At 41.2% G+C, this 15,520-nt stretch overlaps 1 protein-coding gene across 7 annotated transcripts in view; it reads right to left on the reverse strand.

Moving 5' to 3' along the window:
* MGAT5 (alpha-1,6-mannosylglycoprotein 6-beta-N-acetylglucosaminyltransferase) overlaps positions 1 to 15,520 on the reverse strand; it is a 220,187-nt gene that overhangs the window by 98,792 nt on the left and 105,875 nt on the right. For 6 of the 7 annotated variants that reach the window (XM_061608943.1, XM_061608941.1, XM_061608940.1 and 3 more), the window contains one exon: positions 2,246 to 2,413. The exons of the other annotated variant lie outside the window; for it this stretch is intronic. In XM_061608943.1, the coding sequence (XP_061464927.1) occupies positions 2,246 to 2,413 (168 nt within the window). The remainder of the gene's footprint in view (positions 1 to 2,245; positions 2,414 to 15,520) is intronic. 7 annotated transcript variants of the gene reach the window in all.

Here is a 15,520-nt window from a genome sequence, read left to right on the forward strand (position 1 = left end):
TCAGCCAATCATAATACAACTTTCTCCAGCATTCCAGCCCATGTACTCCCCCGTCTCACTCAGTCCACTTACCATATATACTCTAAGAAATGCACTTACCATATTTACAGTAATATATATACAGGGACATCACAAGCATCAAGACTGCTACGGAGGTGAGCAACTTTACTCTCAAAGTACCTTGCAAATAATTCACAGTGGGCCTCCGAAGCATCTAAAACTCCATCTCCTGGAGTTGATGTCAACAGACCCCTGACAATATGGAAAAGCTCCACCACATGGCTACTTGAGGATGCAATGGAGGCAGAGAAGTGGGCCTTCTTCACCGCCCTCACCGCTACACAATAGACATGGTTATGATGTTTTACTCGTGCCCGATCAGCCTCACAGCACGTCTTTCGCCACTTGTGCTCTAGCCGTCATCCAGCCTGTTTCATTGCCCTTAGCTCACTGGTGTACCAAGGTGCAAGCCGGGCTCCACAATGCCGGAAAGGGCGCTCGGGGGCAACCGTGTCAAGAGCCCGACACGCTTCGCTGTTCCACAGTGTGACAACATTCTTGTTTTTGGCTTGGCAGGTACTTGGGGGTGCCCTCAGGGCTTGTATTGTTCACCTTGGTGAATGATGGTCAGAAGAGCCCAGGTTAGGTTCACATAACAAAGGCTCACATACATGACCAAGGGTGTGGAGGGATGCTTCCCTGCTGCACACTGATTTAACTCACCAGCTCACGCTTTTCCTAACTGGCTCATTTTGCAGATCTTCAAACTGTTATATTGAATAAATACGTTTTTACCAATAACTATTTCTCAAGTCTTCTTTCAGAGTTTGTTGGCAATGATTCCACAAAGGCCAGTATTTGTCCATTGCTTTCACTACACTCCTACCTTCCCAGAGTAGACACTGAGAGAAAAGATCTGGATTTTGGACTATGACCTGGGAGACCAGGGTTCGAATCCTCACACAACCATGAAGCTCACTGGGTGACCTTGAGCCAGTCACTGCCTCTCAGCCTCAGAGGAAGGCAATGGTAAACCACCTCTGAATACCGCTTACCATGAAAACCCTATTCACAGGGTCGCCATAAGTCGGAATCGACTTGAAGGCAGTCCATTTCCATTTTTTCATGTCTGTCTGTAAAGGCACGTTCAAGGAAATTATGCGTGAGCCATGGGCTAAAGCCAACTATCTCAAGGTCACAATTAGGATGTAATATACATCCATGAACATATACATTCAGGTATCTGTATGTACCAAGGTCAACAGAAAGACAGATGAAGAACTGGGTCACAAATTCTCTCATCTATCAGTACCGCAGACAAAACCAAGCCTAAGCATGGTCAGTAAAGTCCAAAACTAACATCACTGGAGCAAAACACTGAATGAAGCTGAAAACAGTTGTTAGAAATCTGACACCTGGACAGATTAAACTGCAGCGTTAGCATACAAAGTGTGCATAAGTGGAGTGGGAAGTTCTTATTTAAATTCTGAATTCAACAACAAGTTTTGCTTTAGAAAATTAGTGCTCTCATCTCCCCATCCCAGCTATTTACTGGACCAACGCCTTACAGGACTATTGTGAGGTTTACCGACATAGCATACTGAGATCAGCCTCTGAGGTCTTGCTTTTGCTCTGTTGACTTTCTGAAGTAAGGCAAGCAAGCCACCCTGTCTTCATAATTCTTTCCCCAGGGAGGTTTGCCTGGTGCTGTCATAAGCCAGGTGGCAAAAAAAAATCTGCCCACTCTCTTTAGGTGGTTTGTTGTGGCATATTATTCAGCTCTTCTTTGATTTTTTTTATTCCATTTTATTTTATTAGTATTGTGGGTTGGTTTTGTTAGCTGGCCAAAGAACTCTAGCTGAAGACTAGAAAATATTTTAAAAGAAAATAAATAAATAAATAAATAAATAAATAAATAAATAAATAAATAAATGTGTAGTCCTTGAGCACTTGCATTACATAAATGTTAACCATTGTTATTCCAGGACTCAAGCAGACTAGAGTTCCAGTGAGCTCAGTAGGGCTCTCTCACTAGTAAATATGCTTATGATTGCAGCTTAAGTCTCATATTCCAGAATGTTAGGATCAGACAAGAAGCACACTTCTCTTACATTAAGATCCAACACTACAGACTGAAATCCATTGCCATGAAAAATTTCAGAAATATCGATTCATAGCATTAAGCTATCTTACATTATAGCACAGAATAAAATTAAGGGCAGGACACAGCAGCTTTCATACCTACCTGCAACATTGAGCTTTTCAGCTATTCCTGCACTGGGAGTAGCAGTGGAGGTACTATTTGTGGAGTTTGCACCTGTGCCATTGAATACAAGGTTTTCCACTTTAGATTCAAGCTTCCCAATACGTTGCAGGATGTTATCTAGGAGGACAGCCAGTGTTTTTTTCAGATCTAAGTAAAAAAAAAAAAAAAAGGCAATTAGCCTTCCACAGAACATACAAAGAGTCCCTGTATTGTATTATAGATCATATACTTTTTATTTTGGAATGCTTGTATCTTTTGCTTGTATCTTTACTTGTGCTTGTATATGCTTTTATCTTTTCTTGTCTATTTTGTTTATGCCTGTTTTTATGGTGACTTTCCATGCAAGCAAGCAAGCAAGCAAGCAAGCAAATAAATAAATAAATAAATAAAAAGAACATGCACAGAGTCAATATTCCCATTTGGTAAAAAGTTAACACTGTTAACGCAAACCTTTCCAACCTATTCATTTACCCCCTAAATAACCACTCCTTGCCCACCTAAGTGTGATTCTAAGGCATTTTACATGCATATGTAGTCAATACACATTATTATAATAATGAACATTTGCAGATAACAGTTACATTTACTCCGCTTACAGAGATATGCAGTCTCCTTAACCCATAATTATTATTCCAGTACAATCCATATGTGCCATTTCTAACAGCCATTTTTAATAAACAGGATCACTATATTTGTCAAGTATTGCCACAATTAAAAGGTTAACAATCAAACTTCTCTGTTTGTTTTGCACATTTTGTATATGATGCAGCAGTATATTTATAGCATCAAATTCTAATCTGGTTGATTTATTTGAAAAACTTGCATCCAATAACTTCTGAGCTTTGGACAATTCCACAAATCATGATATAAATCGCCATCCATTCTATGAAATATATTGGAGCTTTGTGCATTAGAGTAGCTGTACAATTATGACTATTAGCTGCAAGGTCTTGTTCAGCCTGACATGAGTGCTTTGGTGGCCTTATTAAGTGAGCCACTATTTCTCTGCTTCCATTTTCCCCACGAATTCCGAAATAAGAGTTTAAGCAACTGCCATATCTTAAGCAGTTGTTTTCAAAGGTAAATTATATCAGAGAAACATTTATTACAGAAGCTTGCAGCCACTTTGTTCCTCCTTAAGTCTTTTTATTCCCACACCACTATAGATGTGAATATCCAAAAGAAAAAGAAAGAAAATTGGGGGTGAAGCCCCCCATTAAAAAAAAATCCCCTAAACATTTCCAGGTTTTTTTGCAAGCCTTCATATCTCTACACACAACATGTCATCTGAACCCATGCTCATGGTTAATCGCTCTCCTTACCAACACAAGCTGTAGCCAAGAACAAACCTTTGGCTTACTGTGTTGTGAAAATTATGCCATAATATGAAACACATAATATGAAACATTTTGAGCAGAAAAAAACAGTATTATATATCTATCTTACAACGTTTTTCCAACTGCAAATTAATTTCCAAATTCAACACTAGTTTTTGGAAACTGATTTAAGTTGATAATTTGACATGCAGTAATAAAAACCTGCATTATTAAGGGATTTTGCCCTTTACTTTCTCCTAGAATTAGAAGCATTCTTATGTCCTATCTCTGACTTCTAAACCTTCAAATTACACTTCTTGACAACTTTCTTATGAAAACTACAATCTTGGAAAAAATAACAAAAGCAGGCTTTCCAAAGAACTCCAGGTACATGATAGCTGAACAGTGAAAATGCAGAAGGCCTTCAATAACTATAGCTAACCAAACAGCAAGGCAAATGAAGAGAAAATTTGAACCAGCTAAGTTTCTAATTTGGGCAGGATGTTATTTTTAAAAACATCCTCAGGAAATGTACTTAGTTCATAGGATCAATATACAAAGGCTTTACCTTCGGAACAGCCTTTAGCATCCACATGTTCTAGTGACTTTTATTTTAGGCTTAATTTTTTAAAAGGTTCCTGGTGAAGGAGAAAGCAACACATTCTCACCTTCCTCTACATTCGTTCCATTTAAGTGCTGCCCTAGCATAGGCTCTGTTTAGTTTGCAATGCACAGTACGCTACAATTGCCTGCAGGCTCCTACAGACAAACAAGAATTTCAGAACAAGGGCTACTTGTTACTTCAGCTACAAAGAGATGCAACAGCCAGCTGCCTAGGGGAAGGTGACCTCAACCTTTCAAGCAAATGCATTCACGGAAACCAGAATCTTATCAGAAGATGAGACAAAGGTGTAACAAAAGCAGCATGGCACCCCAGCATCTCTGGCATCCATTCTAAAGAGGTGCTTTCATCGCAAACAGAGAAGGGGAAGAAGATACTGAAGCAACAAATGAATGGATGTAAGCTGCAACTTGTGTGCATCACAACCCCTCTCTCCTTTGGCAAGATTAACCAACAAACCAAGTAAGATTCCTTAAAGATAAGATGGTGATGGGAAAAAAGAACCATTATAAGTGAAAACAAGGTGAACAACTAACTGGCAGCTAGCTTTCCAAAGAAGCAGCTGCCTTCTGTCAAAACAAACAGAAAGGTTAGAAAATGAAAACCAACAGTACAGGGAACACACACAGTTAATTGCATTTAAAGGGGCACTACACACATTCAAATAATGGTTTTAAAATATTATTTTAAAGAGTACTTTCCCAGACTATGGACTCTGATTTCTCTCTTCCCCTCCCTTCTCTGCTTTGTAGATATAAAAGTGTTCCTTTCTTTTTCATTATGGAGAAACCAAATCCTTACTGAAATTTAAAATCAGAATTAAAACTTACGTATGCTTTCAACATGTAAAAGGGAAAAATATTCTTGCACACCCCTTTCATATATGAGATGAATGGCTTGATCGCCTAAACATCTAAGACAGCCTTTGCCATCCTGGTGCCCTCCACATGTTTTGGAAAACAACTCCCACCAGTCCCAACCAACAAAGCTGAGCTGGCTGAGGCTATGTTTTGTTTTTGTTTTGTTATGTTAATGTTTATTTATACCCCGCCTTTCCGGCAAACGGCCCTCAAGGCAGCTTACAGAAAAGTAAACACAAATATAAAAATGCATCAACAAGGCAATACATCAATAAAGCAATACATTGTACAAAAATTTAATTAAATAGCAAATAACATTAATTAAGAAAAAATATCTAGGAAAGGCATGAAAGGCATGATGGAAGTTACAGTCCAAAACATATTGTTGTGAGTTTGGGAGGTTAAAATGGATAATGCCTATGAGTCCCCGTTCAGCCTCTGATTTGGAGACTTGCGCCTGGGGGGTGAGAAACTTCCTCTGCTAGTCAGATGAGTTTATTTTGTTAATCTAGAGTGGCCAGGTGGGTTAATGGGTCTATCAAGTGCCCATCAACTGGTGAATGGGTCAGGGAGACCCTTTTGTCATTGAAATCCTTCAGGAGAGCCTCTCCCCCCCTCTTGGGGCCGAGGAGAGGCTTGTGTTCTGAGTTGTGTCTGAGAAAGGCTGGGAACTGGAGGCAGGCAGAGAGACTGGCTCTCTGCACTATGGCTTTGGGGTGCCTCCTGTAACCCTGATGGAAAAGCTAGATATTAGACTGCTGATGCCTTGAACCCCTCCATCCTAAGCTCAGGTTGGAATATGTGTAAACAAATAAACCATATTTCATAAAGACACTACAGTCTCCGCTGACCTTCCTTGGAAAGGAAACCAAACCCTGGGCAAGCGCAGGGACCCCTGGAAATTTCACCGCTCACAGACTGGGGTGGTGCACAACAATATAAAGAGCAACAAGCTGGCAAATGCTGATCTAAGAATATGGCCCACAAAACAAAAATGCTTTTGGTTGTTTAGTGATTCATCACTTCCAATACAGTCTGTTGGGATGTAAGTTCCCTTACTCAGTGGTAAAAGAATCACTTATAGAGCTGGCTTTTAATCATGTAGTATTTTGCTCCAGCTAAGTATTTTTCCATATTTTATTTTAGTATCTCTTTGTATTTGGTGAAAGCTGTAAACTAGTGGTGGGAAACCTCAGGCCTGGAGCCAAATGTGGCTTCCAGGCCTCTCTCTCAGGATTCTCCCAGGCCATGCCCCCTCTCCACAGGCCACACCGCTCAATGGCCTGGCCAAACTGTGTCCTTGAACTATGGTAATTCATCTTGCTTGTTTGATCATTCTGTGTACATGTAGAAAACTCTGGCTTGAGTGTGGGCTGGAATGTAGTCTATTGTACAAAGATAAAAATCACATCAATTGCTCCACTCACTTCTGCTTCTGGTCCCACTCACGGCTGGCATGAGGCCTTGGAAGGTCCCCTCCCCCCTACTGCATTAAAGATACCAGAAAAGGCAATTCAGCTGCTTAATAATCTTAGTAATGCACAGATGAGCCAACGATCCAAGTATTGGGAACAAAGTGACCAAACAAGTGATGTCAGCTGATTGATCAGTGGATGCAGTTTGGGGAAAATGATCTCATGGGCCAAACTGGACTCCCTGGTGAGCCAAGATTAGCCCACAGGTGGGCCATAAAGCATATACAAATTATAGGGTAATGTTGGAGATCACATACTTAGCACCCCTTTATGGATGAATGGCATTAGGGTCTACGCATATAAAAAGATAGGGACAATTTTCACTTGCAGTGTCAGCAGCTAGGGAGGCATAGTGTATATCAGTCGTCAGTTACACTTGGACTCATGTATGCGTGCTTAACTAATTTACTTAGGTAACCTGGATTTGAAAAATAGAGTCCATCCTTTTCTGGGAAAAAGTGGGCTGATAGTTTATATGTTAGATTAATTAATAGGGCTGGATGGAGGTTTTTTATAATTTTCAGTTTTGCAGTTTAGATACCACTTACATCTTCAGTTACAGCAGCTTTTGCTCCCTATTTATGGTCAATTTGCTTGAGTGCCTCAACATGCCCTTTATTGTTGAAAGAAATAACTGGATATTTGCAGAACACTATACCTATAATAGTTGTTTTATAAATGTTTATTGGAATTTTGTACATTGCATGTTCAAGCTTAGAGATGAATGAAACAGGGTCCCATTCAGTTCAATCAATGGAAAGTTGCTTTAGCATCTACATGTAGTGTTTTTTAGATTTAAAATTGAGATTGATTCAACAACAATTGATGCTCTAGGTATACTGGAATCCACAGCACCTTTTTAGGAAGGAACAGGATGATAATAATGGTGGTGGTGATTATGAAGAATAACATCCACATATAAATCTCAAGGTGATATACACAATATAAAGAACAGCAGAGCAAATAATAGCAAACGAATTTTAAAAATACAAAGTAGACACCCATGGCAGAGGCCTATCATCCAACTAGGAAAGAACATCAGAACAAAACAAAAAATTGTTTCTGGGAAGTGCAGGCATTGGGCACCTGTTGTATCTCAAAAGGAGTGCTGTCCCACAGAATAAGGGCAGCTACAATGAAGGCCTTGCTCCAAGTTACTGTGGAGTGGGCTTCTGATATTTTTGGAACTTGCAGGAAAAAGTTTCTTGCAGACTGGGTTCACCTACTAGATATAAGGCAGTCACTCAATGGTTCCATACTGTATGGGGCCTTATATGTTCGTGTAACACCTTGACCTTGGCTTGGTAGCAGACTGGCAGCCAGTGGAAGTCCCACAAGTAAGGCATTACATGCTGGTGGCAGCAATCTAGCTGCCATGCTCTGCACCTCTGGACCAACCTCAAGGGAAGACTTCAAGCAGTTCAGATATATGCTGGTGATGCAATGTTGATCATATCTCTTTGAGGCATATGACAGGGGCTTGTCCTTTGGTGTCTTCCTTCAGGTCAGAAAGTGTATTAAATTTGTTTTGGGGGAAAATCTTTGTATTTGCAGATATTCACACACTTTTAAATAAACAAAAGTGGATCCTGCAAGCCCTTACGGTTGCAAAGAGACATACTTCAAGCTAGCTTAAACACCAATCAACCACTAATCAGTGGTCAGATCTCACTGACCTTTCTACATCTGATCATGTATCTTATAATCGTCAGCCTCACTTGGATATATATTTGGACATATGGACGGTATATATTAACATATATGTTTCAGTGAGGATGGATGGATTATTTTTATTGTTAATGTGAGATGACAATGTTCCTTTTCATTATATTTGTACACAAACACACACCTCTACCTGTCCTTAGGGCTGATACTGGGGAACCTTTAACTGGAGCCACCTTTAACTGCAGACACCAGGGATTGAACCTGGGACCTTCTACATGCTACGCTTCTATGTTGGTATCTAATGATGACTGTCCACTGATGGAAGGGAAACTGTCAGCACAAGGAGGGAGTCAATTTTTTGTGATACCCCCTCCTCCTGTAATGCCCCATAGCCCCTCTAAATCTGCTCCAGAGGAATAAGGAACCTTAACTACACTATTTGAAATAAAATATGTTCCAACTTCATAATATGCTCATCTTTTATACATTATCACTTTGTCTAGAAACATTAGTCCTCTTTTATATAATTTATTATTTTTTGGAGTTATGAATCGACTTATATAAAGATCTCAAGGCAATGAACAAGGCAATAAAAATAGCACCACAGTCAATACAAAAATCATATAAAATTCCAAGTTAAAACACAATAACACAGTCCAATCTGATGGGCATATCAAGAAAACATCTTCACCTGCAATCATGATCCACTCTATCCTTTGAAAGTTTAAAGCACAGTAAAACAGTGGAGGCAGAATTCAAGGAGCTACTTTTGGTTACTTTTCCCTTGTGAAAGCAAGTTCCAAGACATACTTCTAAAAGTAATAGAATGTTATTTGTTCTCTGTTTTCACCTCCTCAAACGTTTCAAAAGTATTTCAGCATTACATTGTTCCAAAATTCCACTCTCAACAACTTGATCTTTACAAATCTAGAATCTGATTTTACTGCTTAGTTTCTTCCGCTCTGTAATGTAATGTAGCTATTTTAAAAGTTAAATCAGAAGAAATTTCACATGGAAACTATGAACAAAACTTGAATCTTCTACATAACAGCACGGTGCTGCCTTCTTGGATTGCTATTGCCATCAACCCTCTCCCACCCCACTTCTATGTTAAGCACATTTTATTATCTACGCTATCCATAATGTGGATATTTCTTCTGAATGGCAAGGTGTGTTATTGTTTTCCTTTACAGGTGCTGCAAAGAACAATGGATGGTACAAACACTTTTCACTAGTGATGGCACTAATTGCATTTTGGGGCTCATAATGATCACCTCAAACGCAATGCTATTGTTGTGGACTTGAGAGATTTTATATAGCTCAGATTTTAATCTGAGCTGGAGAGGACCTTCAGACCTCTTATCTAGCCTCCTTTCATTCCCTCCCAAATCCTCACTCACTTCTATGGGAGCATGAGAATAAAGAAAGGTCTCTCTCCCTTTTCCTCCTTGATGCCCAATTTGACGCCACAGCTCTATGGCAGGCAAAAGGAATACTAGAAAATGCTGCTTCACAGCACTCCATAGGTTGGCTTGCATCCATATCAGTGTGCCAGGTCCCCTTTCCTTCATTCATTCCTCTAATGCCACCGGAAGAATAGCAACCAAGATACGTGGGGAGTATGAAGGTAGGAAAAGGAAGGCAGGTGCTGAGTATATGGGAAAAAATAGTCTTGAGTTTTGAGCCCAGTTTCCAAGTGTGCTGAGACTGGGTTCTCCCCATCATCACTTAAAGAAGTTATCCATACTACATGTAGTTCCATGTTTATTCTACCAGATTTACATGCACATTCTGCTAAAAGTTAAGATTAGCTTCTTAACCTTTACATATATGCACACATTTTTTCTGCTCAACATTCCCCCCAACTGTTCCTATCACCCAGGAGGATAAACAGGTGAAAGGATTAAGAACCCCCTGTACCCATGGTAGTCTTATGCTTCAAATGGTACACTGGATGAAGAAAAAAGTCTGAAGTAATCACAGAACTATACATAATGTACAGTCCTTCCCTCAGATGCTGCTACACTTAAATGCTACTTTGTTTCAACTACTGCTTTATTTTAATGAAAAAAGGAACTGAACAGAGCCCAGCACAAGAAAAACCTTGCTTCAGAGTTCAGGATTCACTTCTTATATTACAATAACAGTGTGAATCCTATATTCCCACAGCTCTAATGGGTTTCATGCAACATTACAATGATGAGGACACTATGGGAGGATACATTCATTTTTGTTTTGTTTTTTAGTAACATCATGGGGCAACTTAAAAGACTAGTAAGTTTACTGTGACTTTACAGCTCTGATGTTATATGGAAGTTCAGTAAATTTTGTTTGATTCTTATGCAATTAAAGTACTTCTGTTGACAGACCTTCTCTTGTTTACCCATTTATTTTTACACTGAAAAGGTTTCCATGTAAGTGCTGGAAAAGAGCAACACTATTTCAGTTATCAGGCCATTTAAAATTAGATGCCACTGATGCCACTTAAAATTAGAGAGAAATGGGACTTCAGCACATTGATGTGAACAAGGTTATGATTCATGTGGTAACTATGTACAGAGGCTTTTAGAGCAAGGGTTCTTAACCTGTGATCCGTGGCCCCTTAGGGGGTCTATGGATGGGTTTCAGGGTGTCTAAATTTTTGAATGCAATAATTATTTATTTATGGGAACCCATCACTTTCATCAGATACGCAAAGAGATCCTACATGTAGCTTGTTAATGAAGTGGGGGGGGGGAGGCGCGCACGCACGCACGCACGCACAGAACGAGAGCGTGCACTTTTTTTATTCAAACAGTAACATTGGTGGATGTTGTTCTTGTAGGTTTTACAGATGAACTTAATGTATTATTGCTTTTACTTTGGATTTTTTTTACTGTTTTTGCGCAGCACCACAATGTCTGTTGAATTTATTTATTCATTCAATTTGTATCCCACTCTTCCTCCCAAAGGAACCCTAGGTAACACATAAATATCATTAAAAACATTCTAAAAACAGTTAAAAACAATCACAATTTCTCAACCAATGATTTCAGTGTTGCCAGGAACAGTATCTTTCAGCCACCAAATGTCTGGGTAAATAGAAATGTTTTTAAATCCCTTCTGAAAGTTCGTAATAGCTTCACAATGAAAGTCAATGAATGGTGGGCAGTTTATAAATTCTTTAAATAAATAAATTAAACATAGAACACAACACATACAAATTAGACCATGCCCTCCATTTAAAACTTATTAGTGCAATTTACTGTTATCTGTGGGCTGCATACGTCCAAGATATTGAGTTACTTTTGGTCTGAGCTACTTAATCAATCAAGTTATTTTTCTTCCCAAAACACAAGGGATACATGTTTCTGCTTCATCAGCTTGTTTTGCAGTGCAGCAGAATTATAAAGCAGTGGAACCCAAAAGGGCAGTAAGCTGCTCTCAGGAGAAGTTGCCAAATGACCAATGATTAAGGCTGCAATCCGGTAAGTAAGTCCCATTGAACCCAATGGGGCTTACTTCTGAGAAGATATGCATTGGATTGCAGCCAAAGTCACTCTTTTGCTATAATCAAATTCAGCTTACTCCAACCCAGAGAGATTAATCTGACTCTCTCTTACAGAGCAATCCAATTTATGGGAGGCTGGAGGGAGTGAAGGTGGTGAAGGCAGAGCTGATAGAAGGGGCCGCCATATCCAGCTGCCACTTGGAGCCCTCTTGGAAGCAGGGAATGGCGGAAGAAAACAGAATATATGTTTTCTTCTGCCATCCCTTTTTTTCTAGTGTACCAGCTGCTGGGACAGAGGGCTGTAGGAGGGAGTTGAACGGGACCTGGGTATCGTGTAAGTTCCTCCCCTCCAACACACCCTGGAATGCCCCTTTTGCAGGCTTTCCACTGGCTTCCCTTACACCGGGCTAGGCTTCTCTGGCGGATATCTGGCTGAGCCAGCCAGATCCCAGCTCAGCCACCAGGATGAGGGGCTTATGCCAGTGTAGCAAGGCTGAGCTGGGACCCAGCCGGCTTAGCTGGGGGTCCACCATTTCCAACTCCCCTCAGCCCAGTGTAAACAGTAGTTGAATTGCGTCCTTACTCTTTGAAAGATACCTCAGGAATAGGACTCTGCATCAAACCAATCAAACATTTGGTCAAATCAGCTCATGAAGCACTGACTTTTCTTCTGGTAAATAAATTGATTTTTTTACTATCTCTAAGTTGCTGTGAGAAATTTGTGTTCCTATCAATTAAAGTGACACAAACATTTAAATAATGATGTGAATTACAAAGAGTTAACTGATGTACAGAATTTATATTAATTATATTTATAGTATTAGAAAAGGCCAAGTTGATAGTACCACAAAGGTAAGATTATTCTCTGCCTTTATTCTTTATAAGTACAGTACAAAGGTATAAATATATGTTGCAAATATACATGTGAATTTGTTTACATAAAGTTATGTTGTGTTAGGTAGGAGTTAAAACAACTCTTCAAACATTTACTTTGCATTCTCCATCGACTTTAGCTGTTTTCATCTAGGGCAGCCTTTCCCAACTAGTGTGCCTCCAGATGTTGTTGGACCACAACTCCCATCTTTCCTGACCATTGGCAATGCTGGCTGAGGCTGATGGGAGTTGTGGTCCAACAACATCTGGAGGCACACTGGTTGGGAGAGGCTGATCTAGGGGGTCATCATCAATGAATATGTAATTTTTCAACTTAATATCGGCCTTGTTTACACATGATGCTAAACTATGATTTAGCGTTATGTGCACGTTATGTGAAATACTGGGCTCAAGTGCTTCCACCTCATCTCCCGTGTAATAGGGAGGAGAAATTAAACATTATTCAGTTTCACTTTCTCTGAACACTTACATATGAACCAGTAATTGTGATTTAAAATAAACTCTAGTCAACTGCAAAACCAACTTCAAACCATGGATTACGAAGCTGGATTGTTGAAGATTTTGAATCTGTTTTTCATGAACTTGAAAGGACTGTTACCAATGGGCCAGAAGCAGAAAAGTACAAAGATGTCCTGCTCCACGGCTCCGGCAAAGCCTGAGGCAGCGGGGCATATTTGCGGCCCGGGATTAAAGTCCCAGCCACCAGATGAGGGCGGCTAGCATGCCCGAGCTGGCACTTACATGCTGTGCATAGGCATGAGGGATGCGGGGTGACGGAGCTAATTTAAGCTTGTGCCGCCCTTAAGGGGAGTTGTGCACAGTTCACTACACCTCCTTTGACTCTGCAGTGCACATGATGCACTTGTGCGGCTTAGGGGCCCTTATAGGAAAATGCGACATTAAGTCTGCCTTTCAGCTCCTGCCAGTCCATCCAGAGGATTTTGAGTTGCTAGGCTTTTCCTTCGCAGGTCAATTTTATGTTGGCCGCACATTGCCAATGGGCTGCTCAATTTCTTGCTCAGGTTTTGAGAGTTTCAGTTCCTTTCTGGAATGGGCCCTCAGGAAGCGAAGCAGGTTAGACTTTGTGGTTCATTATTTGGATGATTTTTTATTTGCCGGCGGTAAGGATTCTGGTGAGTGCCATTACCTTATGTCCCAATTTTACAAGCTTGCTGAGGAGCTGAGTGTCCCGTTGACCACTGAAAAGACTGAGGCGCTCAGTGTTGCCGGCTTCCCAGGGCTAAGCTCGATACATTGCGAGAGAGGATTTGCAGTGTGACCAGGGCAAAGAAAGTGTCCCTTGCCACCCTTCAGGAGCTGTCCAGGCATTTGAACTTTGCCTGCAGGGTCATTGCACCGGGCGGGCATTCCCTGCGACGGGTGTATGAAGTCATGGCAGGGCTGTCTAGACCTCATCATAGGGTTCGAGTGACGGCTGCCCTGTATGCTGATCTAGCCGTGTGGACATCCTTTTTGCAAGGACTTAACAGAGTGTCCTTATGGTGAGAAGAACGCCTCCTGGAGGCGGAGCTGCAGGTCCATTCAGATGCAGCTGGGTCTTTTGGCTTGGGGTGATTTTTGGCACTTCTTGGTATAAGGGTGGCTGGCCTGAAGGTTGGGTTCAGGTGGGATTAACTAGACACTTAACCTTCCTCAAATTTTTCCCTATTGTAGTGGCAGTGCACTTATGGGCAACTAGGCTACAGAATTCTACTGTCCATTTTTTGTGAGATAACATGGCCACTGTTCAGGTGATTAACTCCCTTACATCCAGAAATACCAATGCCATGTGTTTGGTTGGAGTGTTCGTCCCTCCATGTCTCCACTTTAATATTCTCTTTCAGGGACGGCATGTCCCGGGCATTGATAATAGCATTGCTGATGCTCTGTCACGGAACCAGATGGAGAGATTGCTCCAACTGGCACCATTCACCAAGGGTCAGCAGGATGTTGTCCCACCCTCATTTGGGAGATTGGACAGCAGAGTTGGAAGGGGCAATAGGTTTATTGCTAGCAAGTAGGGAGCTTCATGACTTTAGGGCCATCAGGGGCTATCTTCAGTCGTGGCCTATTCCAGCTGATCACTTACTGGAATCCTTGGTGGAAGGTATACAATGGGGCCTTTCAGTCGGAACCCTAAGGGGTAAATTAGCTGGTCTTGCATTTCTTGCAAAAGTCCGGGGTGTCATGGATTCCACCGAGGATTTCCAAGTGCAGTGTATGTTGGATGGTTGGGCCAGGGAGCACCCCCCTCTCCCGATGCTAGACGGCCTTTTTCACCACAACTGCTCCTGGGGTTGTTGGAGCAAGGGAAAACCTTATGTTCTTCCCCCTCTGAGGCATGTTTATTTCACGCAGCTGCCTTCACATTGTTTTGGGGGGCATTTAGGATAGGAGAAGTAGTGGCCAGATCAAAGACGGATGGCTCCTTCCATGCTTTGTTGATTTCGGATGTTAGTTTGGTTGATGGGCAAGCTAACGTTAGGCTGCAGTGGTCTAAGACCGACCAGTGGCATAAGGGCCAGACAGTGGTCTTGTCACCTGCATCGCATGAGGATATTTGCCCTGTTAGGGCATTGGAATGTTTAATTTGATTTGGGGATCTGGGCCTGGTTATCTGTTTATACACAAAGGGGGTTCCCCTCTGACAAAGTTTCAATTTTGGGCCCTTACAAAATCTGCCCTTCGGGGCCTAGGGATGGACACTGCTGGATTTGGTACCCATTCCTTTTGGATTGGGGAGGCTTCAACTGCAGCCTGCATTGGCCTTCCACGAGACCAGCTCCAGGTTATTGGTAGATGACATTCTAAGGTTTACAAGTTGTTCGTTCAATCATGGAGTAAGCCGCGGGATCCGAATGTTTGACTTGTTTTAATTTTTCTTTTTGTGTTGGCAGGTTGCTGGATGGGAACAGAGCGTGAGCGCATCTTA

The sequence above is a fragment of the Rhineura floridana genome, chromosome 2 (assembly GCF_030035675.1).
Source record: "Rhineura floridana isolate rRhiFlo1 chromosome 2, rRhiFlo1.hap2, whole genome shotgun sequence".
Taxonomy (NCBI): Eukaryota; Metazoa; Chordata; class Lepidosauria; order Squamata; family Rhineuridae; genus Rhineura; species Rhineura floridana.